Below are 10,768 nucleotides of genomic sequence, written 5' to 3'. Positions count from 1 at the left end.
TTTAATTTCATAGATTGACATAACCATGAAATGAGCTGTGCCATGGGAAAACCAACATAGTGGCTTTTCAACCAGCATGGATCCAGACCAGCCTGCGCATCCGAGCAGTCTGGTCAGGATCCATGCTGTTTGCTAACGGTTTCTCTAATTGCAATAGGCTTTGAAAGCGAACAGCATGAATCCTGACCAGACTGCGCGGATGCACAGGCTGGTCTGGATCCATGCTGGTCGCTAACCCACTATGTTGGTTTTCTCATGGCGCGGCTCAAATGTATGAAAATTAGCCCTCCCCACCCAAACAAATAAATAATTTTACAGAACTTAGTTTCGTTTTTTGCTAACCTTTTTGTATACCTTTCATGTTACAATAACATAGAGTTTTGTTTGTGTTAAACAAATAGAAATAGCAAGATATGAACAACATAAGACTGTTGCAACACATACCAGGAGGTATTGCCATGGAAATGCTGATGTGACAGCACTGCCAGTCAGTTATATAAGACATGGGGAATGGTGCCTCATTTCTACGCTCCCAAGACGATGACGACATTCTTGGGACAGATCTGGATGGCAGTAGTAAAGGGGTCATTAAAAGGATCCCGATTGAGATGAAGCCTAGAGGAAAACTCGGAAACAAGATAACCAATTCTGTTCTCAGAAAACCTAAAGGTGGAAGTCTTAGGTATGTCTCCATTATTGTTAACCCTTAGCCTGCTAAATTTCTAAAGTGGACTGGTCCATCATTCAATTTGGGCAGTACCATTTATTATTCCAAGGGGTGTTCACTGAAAATTTACTGGCTGAATAGCGAACAGTGCAGACCATGATCAGCAAGGATGTGCAGGCTGATCTTGGTCTACACTGGTCGCAAAGGCAGAGCCTGGTCTTGCATGATTTACCATGTAATCAGATATTTTTGTGAAGCTTAAAGTTTCCTATATTGGAACTGTATGGTGGAATTTTTGTTAAATATGGCCAGCTTTTGAGACATGTAGGGTTATTCTTAGCAATAATAAATCTTTCATGTGTATCTGATGTCACGAATATTGCAAAAAATATCCTTTGCATAAATGTCTTTTGATTTTTACAGTATCAAAATGCCTACCTAAATTACTAATTTGATGGTCTTTGAGAATCTTTTCATTTTAGATAGAAGTAATTGATATTTTTTCTTAACAATAAATAAGTGCCCACTTGTTTCAAATATCTGCATTTGAAACCAGCTTAGATCTTTGATTTTAATTCTTGTCAAAACCATTTGAAAATTTAGTGTATTTGCATCTGCAGCTGTCAGTGTAAAATGATTTTCTGTGATAAAATACATTGTAATATGTTAATGTATGTGCATTTTAACTTTTTCTCTGTACCAGTTCATATCAAAGTTTAATATTATTCGAATCACTGTCCATTCTGCTTCCTGACAATCAGTATGTAGCTCTAGGAATATTTCTTTTTTCTGGTCTTCATACATGCATAAATCCCTGCTGACTTCACCCATTTTTTCACTGTGATGATCTGACATGCAGTACACAGGTTTCATTACTCCATTTCACATATTCTTATAGGAGCCACCATTTTAAGCTCAGCTATATGAAGTATAAGGAGAGCTATCCTACTCCACCCGGTGTTGGCGTTGCTGTCCTTTGCGTCCCAACCTTGGTTAAAGTTTTTTTTTACACTTTCTCTTTTTCCTTCTTATCTCTGTAATTACTTGATGGATTTGATTCAAACTTAAAATAGTTATTCCTCATCATCACCCACATCATCTGACATAAGGGCCATAACTCTGGCACCAATATTTTAAGATTTTTCCCCTCTTTTCACTTAGATTTTTAGGTTAAAGTTTTGATGCACTTTCACTCTGTCTCTGTTATTACTGAATGGATTTGATTCAAACTTGAAATAATTGTTCAACATCATCACCAACACCATATGACACAAGGTGCATAACTCTGGCATAAATATTTCATGAATTATTCCCCCTTTTTGACTTAGAATTTCAGGTTAAAGTTTTGATGCACTTTCACTCTATCTCTGTTATTACTGAATGGATTTGATTCAAACTTAAAATAATTGTTCAACATCATCACCCACATCATATGATATAAGGGCCATAACTCTGGCACAAATATTTCATTAATTATTCCCCCTTTTTACTTAGAATTTCAGGTTAAAGTTTGATGCACTTTCACTCTATCTTTGTTATTACCCACATCATATGACACAAGGTGCATAACTCTGGCACAAATGTTTCATGAAGTATTCCCCCTTTTTACTTAGAGTTTCAGGTTAAAGTTTTGATGCACTTTCACTCTATCTCTCTGTTATTACTGAATGGATTTGATTCAAACTTAAAATAATTGTTCAAAATCATCACTCACATCACATGGCACAAGTTGCATAACTCTGGCACCAATTTTTCATGAATTATGCCCCTTTACTTAGAATTTAAGAATAATTTTGATGCATTTTCACTGTATCTTAGTTCTTACGAAATGCATTTTGATTCAGACTTGAAGTAGTTGTTCCACATCATCACCTACATCATGACACAAGGTGAATAACTCTTGCACCAATATTTTATGAATTATGCCCCCTTTTTGCTTAGAATTATACTTACATAGTGTTTTGATACACTTTATCTTTACCTCTCTTATTACTTGACATTTTTGACACAGACTCAAGCTATTGTGCAATATCTTCATCCACCATTGGAGCCATTAAACACTCCAGTGACAGGCTGACAGCTCCAGTTTTCTCAAATGTGCCCAGTTTCACTATCCAGCATCGAAATAGTCGAGCGCACTGTATCCTGTGACAGCTCTTGTTCATCATAGCTGTATTTGGTTTAAGTTTTTGTGTGTCAGGTGGCTCTGTCCTCAAAATCTCTTGTTAGGTTTTTAATGATTTTGGTCTTGGCTCCAAAAAATTTAGATAACAATTTTTTATCAGATTTTAAATTGCAGTCATGGTCATCAGACAGGAAATGATTTAACTTAGAAACTGATTGTTTATATTGTGTTTTCTGTTTTTAAAAATTTCTTTACTCTCTGACTTGGCCATTATGCAGCAAAGAAATATGTGTATGAATACAAAAATGTAACAAATGGGGTTTGTCAGTATGCCAGTGTCTCATCTAAACCAATCAAATTGCTTGAATTAATAATTATTGGAATTGTATGATTATACCCCCCCAAAAGTGATATATTCAAGATCTGTTTGTTTAAGGGCCATTAAGAGTTGTAGTACTGTTATAACAGTTTTGACATTAAATGGTTTATAGGTCGGCACTATCCATAGATTTAGAAAATCCCGAGGTGGAACGCATTCGTCGAGAATATGAGATATATCGTCTGAACACTGAGAATGAAATACAGAATACATCGAGAGAGAAGACAAAACTGGAAACTGATAATAAACGACTGCGAGCCGAACTGACAGTTTTACAGAGAACATGTAACAACATGCGACAAGAACGTGATGCCGCTTATGAAGAGAAGCTTCAAGCTTTGGCAAGGGCGGCAGCTTTCGAACATGATCGTGATAAAGTTCAGAGGGTTTTTAAGGTCAGTCAGCAATGGTTTACTCTATATTTTATTCACATCATGCTCAGGTATTTTGAATGCATTCTCAGGTGTATGCTGTGAAAGTTTTGGGAAAGTTTTCTGATCTGGCAATATTGACCCAGCCGCCTTGTAAGGCGGATTGCAATTTTCTTAAAATGTATGTTATTACATGATTCCTTATATATATTGCTGGTCAATTGTTTGTGCTTTTTGAATGGTCTTTAATCAGAACATGTTTGCTGGGCTTATATCAAAACTTGGAAAACAAAATATGTTAAAAAAAATATTTCTAATGACATAGAATGGCTTGCTGGTCAAAATGTAAAAAGAATTTGCACACGATATGTGATAACCAGTTAGGGTTGTGTAACTTTTGCTACATTATGCTTCAATGATAAAAGTTGTCAAAGGAAATGTCCCATCTAATATGCACTGAATAATGACAAGTGTTTTAGTGAGGAATTCAAGACAGTTTCACAAAAAAATAATTCAGCTAAGGCAACATAGTCAAAGCCTTTGACCGAAACCCTTTGGGAAATGGACACCGATTACAAGAGATGTTTTTTTCATCAATGGGAAACTGAAAAAATAATTAATACCTTACTTTTTTGTCGAGCCAGTAAGGGAGCGAAGACATATTTGTCCAAATGGCTGTTTGGTGTATGTGCGTGCGTCAGTACATCCATCCGGATTTCTTTGTCAGGACCATAAGTTTGTCATTGATTGTTGGATTTTAAAATAATAAGGTCACACTTGGAGTTTAAAGGTCAAATATGGCTATAATTGACCTTTTCCGGACAATAACTTCGTCATTGAATGTGGGATTATAAAACCGGCGTCAATATCTTAAAGGTTAAGGTCACACTTGGAGTTTAAAGGTCAAATATGGTTATAATTGACATTGTCCGGACAATAACTTTGTCATTGATTGTGGGATTTTAAAATAACCTGGCACAATTGTTCACCACCATGAGACTGTGTGTCGCGTGCAACACCCGTGTCAATATCTTAAAGGTTAACGTCAAACTTGGAGTTTAAAGGTCAAATATGGCTATAATTGACATTGTCCGGACAATAACTTTGTCATTGATTGTGGGATTTTAAAATAACCTGGCACAGTTGTTCACCACCATGAGACTGTGTGTCGCATGCAAAACCTGTGTCAATATCTTAAAGGTTAAGGTCACACTTGGAGTTTAAAGATCAAATATGGCTTTAATACTGTTGGACAATTTCAGAAATGCCATTTATAGCTAAACTGTTTGAATTATAAGGAGGGCTATTGTACTCTCGTCGGCATCGGTGTTGACATCTGACAAATTTCATAGGATTCCACTCGAAAGCATTCTTTTAATAGTATCAAAAGTGTCAGTCCTTTTGACAGCTGGCTGACTCGACATGTTGCCTGTGGGCATCTAGTTACATTTGATGGAGGATATTTGATGTGTCAGATATTTGATGTATTGGGTCAGATATTGTCCGATAATTATTTAAATTGATGGATTTATCAGATATTTAGGGATTTGTGAGATAATTGATGTAGTTATCAGATATTTAGTGTAATTATCACATATTTGATGTATTTATCAGATATTTCGAGAGACGAAGGAAAGTGAGATTCAGAATCTTCTGCGAGCAAAAAGAGAACTAGAGAACAAATTGAGCAAGGTTGCCCATGGTTACCTTCCAGAAGATACAGATACTACCTCAAGAACTGGCATTGATAGTATGTATATAAAACTTTGGGTTTGTTTTCTTGGGTTTTAAGGTATTTCTGAATGTTCAGGTCAAATTTTTTTCTAAAATGTACATATTATCTACATTTGAGCCATGCCATGGGAAAACAAACATAGTGGGTTTGCGACCAGCATGGATCCAGACCAGCCTGCAATGAACTATAATTGTATTGGTGTGCCATTAAACCCAGCAAAATCAAAAAAATATAAATCCATACATCTGAAATTGAATTTTGAATTTTTGAGTATAAAATTTATTGTATAACCATGGCTTGAGAATCAAAATCAAAGATATTCATAACTGCAGGTAACAGTAGTCCCGGAGACTGGTGGACCAATGTGGAATCAGAATCATCGATGGGTAGTACGGTACAGTTACACCAGACCACCCTGCGTGGACCAGAGTTTGCTAGCAGTATGATGGAGTTTGATGGACCATTTACCAACGTTAACAAAGGTTTGGGCTTGTTCTGTAGTAAATATGATGCATATGTCAAATTGATTGAAAACAAGATACTGAGCACTGCATTTTTGCACTCTTGGGTAATTTATATGTCACACCGCTCAATTGTTTTGCAAACTAAAGTAAATACTGTGAATCATTAATTTTCATGAGGGACTAATTTTTATGGACTTTGTGGCTATAAAGTAATGTTCCCATTAATACAAGATTAAAGATGTAACAATAATCAATCCTTTATATACTGTAAAATCATTTAATATCTTGGGCAGGGAATTTTGCAGTTTTAGGCAAAACATCTATTTCATAGGCATAAATATTCTTGGATTTTTCCCTTTCAAGATCAAATAAAAGGAAAATTTGAGGACTGACTCAAATACGAAACCCACGAAAATTAGTTCCTCACATAAAAGGATGATTTGTGAGTATACAGAATATTGACAGGTGATTGAAAATATGACTGCTTGTGTCATCCTATAACCTTAACTGTAAGCATAAGATAAAAGAGCTATTAAAAGAGCAGAATATATGAAATAGTTATGTGTTGATAGAGTTTTGGTGTATTTTACATCTCGGTTTGGCCAAACTTTTGAGTGTGAAACTGTAAATCGTTGCAAATGGTTAAATATATATAATCACTATTTGAGATTTTGAAAAGGCAGTTGATATGAAAGAGGTATTGTTACATTGTTTTAACACTGGTATCTTTTTAATCTGTTACATCCTTAGTATTTCAACACTTTATAAGTTGATGAAATTAATAATTTCATTTTCTTTCTGTAGAAGATTGGTCGTCTGCTTTAGCCACGTTAAACCAGATTGTGCCTATAATTCCGGAGCAGTCACTGAGCTGTGCTCTCCGGCTGTACATATCAGCACCTAAAGATGCACAGCCAGAGGTGGATATGTTTATGAAGGTACTTTTTAGCTCGACTATTCGAAGAATAGTCTAGCTATTCTACTCACCCTGGCGTCGGCGTCAGCGTCGGCGTCACACCTTGGTTAAGTTTTTGCATGCAAGTACATACAGCTATCATTTAAAGGCATATAGCTTTGAAACTTATTTATTCTTTTTCTAGGTCAATTACCAACCTCACTGGGTCAAGTTCCATAACTCTAACATGTATTTTGAGCAAATTATGCCCCCTTTTGGACTTAGAAAATTCTGGTTAAAGTTTTACATGCAAGTTACTATCTCCAAAACTAATGCAGATATTGAATTGAAACTTCACATGTGTCTTCGGGGTTATAAAACTAGTTGATAGCACCAAGTCCCATAACTCTGACCTTCATTTTGGCCAAATTATGCCCCCTTTTTGTACTTAGAAAATTTTGGTTAAAGTTTTGCGTGCAAGTACATACAGCTATTACTAAAAGGCATATAGATTTGAAACTTGTTTTTTCTTTTTCTAGATCAATTACCTACCTCACTGGGTCAAGTCCCATAACTCTGACATGTATTTTGGCCAAATTATGCCCCCTTTTGGACTTAGAAAATTCTGGTTAAAGTTTTGCGTGCAAGTACATACAGCTATTACTAAAAGGCATATTGATTTGAAAATTATTTTTTCTTTTTCTAGATCAATTACCTACCTCATTGGGTCAAGTCTCATAACTCTGACATGTATTTTGAGCAGATTATGCCCCCTTTTGGACTTAGAAAATCCTGGTTAAAGTTTTGCGTGCAAGTACATACAGCTATTACTAAAAGACATATTGATTTGAAACTTATTTTTTCTTTTTCTAGATCAATTACCTACCTCACTGGGTCAAGTTCCATAACTCTGATATGTATTTTGAGCAAATTATGCCCCCTTTTGGACTTAGAAAATCCTGGTTAAAGTTTTACATGCAAGTTACTATCTCCAAAACTAATGCAGATATTGAATTGAAACTTCACATTTGTCTTCGGGGTTATAAAACTAGTTGATAGAATCAAGTCCCATAACTCTGACATGTATTTTGGGCAAATTATGCCCCCTTTTGGACTTAGAAAATCCTGGTTAAAGTTTTGCGTGCAAGTACATACAGCTATTACCAAAAGGCATATAGCTTTGAAACTTATTTATTCTTTTTCTAGGTCAGTTACCAACCTCACTGGGTCAAGTTCCATAACTCTTAACATGTACTTTGAGCAAATTATGCCCCCTTTTGGACTTAGAAAATTCTGGTTAAAGTTTTACATGCAAGTTACTATCTCCAAAACTAATGCAGATATGGAATTGAAACTTAACATGTTTCTTCGGGGTTATTAAACTAGTTGATAGTATCAAGTCCCATAACTCTGATATGCATTTTGGTCAAATTATGTCCCATTTCGAACTTAAAACTCTTTCGATATTTAACATTTTGGGTAATAATTTCCTGCTTCTGTGACAATATTTCGAATAGTCGAGCTTGGCTGTCTTACGGACAGCTCTTGTTATGTTATATTTTGAGCTAAATTACTGCAAAAACATTTATTCAAGGAGTACTGAGGGGCCTCCTAGGCCATATGGTTAGGGTCGTTGACTTCAGATCACTTGCCCTTCATCGATATGGGTTCAAGTCTCACTCTGGGCATTGAATTCTTCCATCCAGGTGGCTTACGGATCAGTGGTTCTACTCAGGTGCCTGCTCATGATGAAATAATCCACAGAGGGGCACCTGGGGTCTTCCTCCACCATCAAAGCTGGAAGTTTGCCATATGACCTATAAATGTGTCGTTGCAATGTTAAACGCAACAAAAAAAAACACAAGGAGGACTGATTTTTTGTGCTTGAGTGAATCCGCAAAATTAACCCTTACCCTGCAAAATTTCTATAGTGAACTTGTCCATCTTCCAATTTGGACAGAACCTTTATCTTTAAAAGGGGTGCTTACTAAAAAAGCTACAGACTGAATTGCAAACAGTGCAGATCCTGGTCAGACTATCTGTCTATTTACCTTCCATCTACCTTTCATTACTGTCTAAGCCCGCCTGCTTAGCTCAGTAGGGAGAGCGTTGGTCTACGGATCCCGGGGTCATGAGTTCAATCCCCGGGCGTGGCGTATGTTCTCCGTGACGATTTGATAAAAGACATTGTGTCTGAAATCAGTCATCCTCCACCTCTGATTTGTGTGGGGAAGTTGGCAGTTACTTGCGGAGAATAGGTTTGTACTGGTACAGAATCCAGGAACACTGGTTAACTGCCCACCGTTACATGACTGAAATACTGTTGAAAAATGGTGTTAAACCACTGTAAACAATCCTTTATTAAATAAACAAATATTTGTTAATGATACTTTAGAAAGAAAAATAGAATGAAAAAATTATCTTCATATTCTAATCATAATGAAACATACAAAATAATGTTCATGTGTTTAGTTTACTATTGTGTTATATTACAGGAGTACAGACCAAAGTTGAGCTCACTGTGTAATAAAGAAGGAAGAAGCCTTGTTACTATACATCTGTTCTATGATGAACAGGAATCACAGAATAATCTGGTAATTATAGTCATTTTGGTAATTTTGTTTTCAAAACATGAGTGACCTAGCCAGCCTCCAGATGGATATTGGTTATAGTGTCTAGGGGCATGCTCTCTTATAAGAAATTTGAATTGTAGAACACTTGATGCATTTTGACATATATTTGAACATAATAATGAGCCGTGCCATGAGAAAACCAACATAGTGGCTTTGCGACCAGCATGGATCCAGACCAGCCTGTGCATCCGTGCAGTCTGGTCAGGATCCATGCTGTTCGCTTTCAAAGCCTATTGGGATTAGAGAAACTGTTAACGAACAGCATGGATCCTGACCAGACTGCGCGGACTGGATCCATGCTGGTCGCAAAGCCACTCTGTTGGTTTTCTCATGGCGCAGCTCAATTATATTCTATCAGACTCTGAGATTACATTGTACATGATCCAATGAAATAGACCGTGGTCATGAAAGTCATGTGCAGCATGTGGGATTTTGGACCTCGGTAGCTAAGCTTTAGTATCATATGTTTACAATCAGCTTCAGTAATCAGCAGAACTTCATTGTTGCCTCATGGTCTCATTTGGAAAGTGGTTATTGTAAAATCGTTTAATTTCGTGGGCATGAAATTTCATGGTTTTGGTCAAAAGGGCAATTTCGTGGGGATATGAATTCGTGGATTTTAACTTTTGAACATAAAATGAATGGGAATTTTACTTGTTCGTTGGGATTAAATTTCGTGGATTGACTCAACCACGAAATCCACGAATATTAGTCCCCCACAAATATTAATGATTTCACAGTATGTCTGTGGATAATCATTTACCTCCACTGATTTAGTTTAAGCATTACTTAGGTTGGAGATGTCACCTGTTAGTCCCCACTGATGGTGGTTCCACCAAGTTTCTCTCAAGGCCTGAAGTATTGCAGAGATACACCTTAGTGACATGGGATATTTTTCAGTTAGTTCAGTATGTATATTGTCCTCTGCTGTGGCTATACAACTAGTATTAATAAAGTGTTGGAAAAATATCCAACAATTTAAACAGTAATATGTAAATGTTTATCTAAGCATAGCCTATTTTCTATTTTTGAAGGATTTGCAGTTGAAATGCAGAAAGCACCATGCTGACAAGTCCTCAATATTTCTGGCTTTCCTGGGAGATAACTCTAACAGGTAGGGTGTATGGTTTATGAATATTTGTCAGGCTTTTAGTTCCAGTTCAATGAATGCAAATTTGAAATATATAAAAAAAAAAACGATAGTACACATTTATTTTAAGATATCAATTTTGAAAAGTATTATACCAGTATAACTGTTTGAGCGACTTTGATGACAAACATTTTTAAGCAGTTTAAAATGCAGCTGTTTTAAGTAAGTTTTTGTTAAACAATGTAAATTTAATGTTCCTACTGATTTTAGCTAACCTGAGCACTAAATGCTTAGTGTGAGCTATTGTGACCACTCACTGTCTGTCCATTGGTAGTCTGCACTTTTCTTCAAATGACATCTCCTCTGAAACTGTTCTGTGGGAATCAAGGGAACTTTGCTTTGATGTTCT

General features: G+C 36.2%; 1 protein-coding gene across 1 annotated transcript in view; it reads left to right on the top strand.

Annotated features, from left to right (window-relative positions):
* The first annotated feature begins 360 nt into the window (after window positions 1-360).
* The window catches only part of LOC128550525 (nephrocystin-3-like), a 58,031-nt gene continuing 47,623 nt past the window's right edge, over window positions 361-10,768 (top strand). Inside the window, exons 1-7 of the mRNA XM_053529735.1 lie at window positions 361-682; window positions 3,284-3,566; window positions 5,157-5,292; window positions 5,610-5,759; window positions 6,546-6,679; window positions 9,132-9,230; window positions 10,304-10,383. Coding sequence (XP_053385710.1) covers window positions 504-682; window positions 3,284-3,566; window positions 5,157-5,292; window positions 5,610-5,759; window positions 6,546-6,679; window positions 9,132-9,230; window positions 10,304-10,383 — 1,061 coding nt within the window. The 5' untranslated portion in view covers window positions 361-503. The remainder of the gene's footprint in view (window positions 683-3,283; window positions 3,567-5,156; window positions 5,293-5,609; window positions 5,760-6,545; window positions 6,680-9,131; window positions 9,231-10,303; window positions 10,384-10,768) is intronic.

Source organism: Mercenaria mercenaria, chromosome 18 (genome assembly GCF_021730395.1).
Source record: "Mercenaria mercenaria strain notata chromosome 18, MADL_Memer_1, whole genome shotgun sequence".
NCBI lineage: Eukaryota > Metazoa > Mollusca > Bivalvia > Venerida > Veneridae > Mercenaria > Mercenaria mercenaria.
This window is presented reverse-complemented; position numbering and strand designations above follow the sequence as displayed.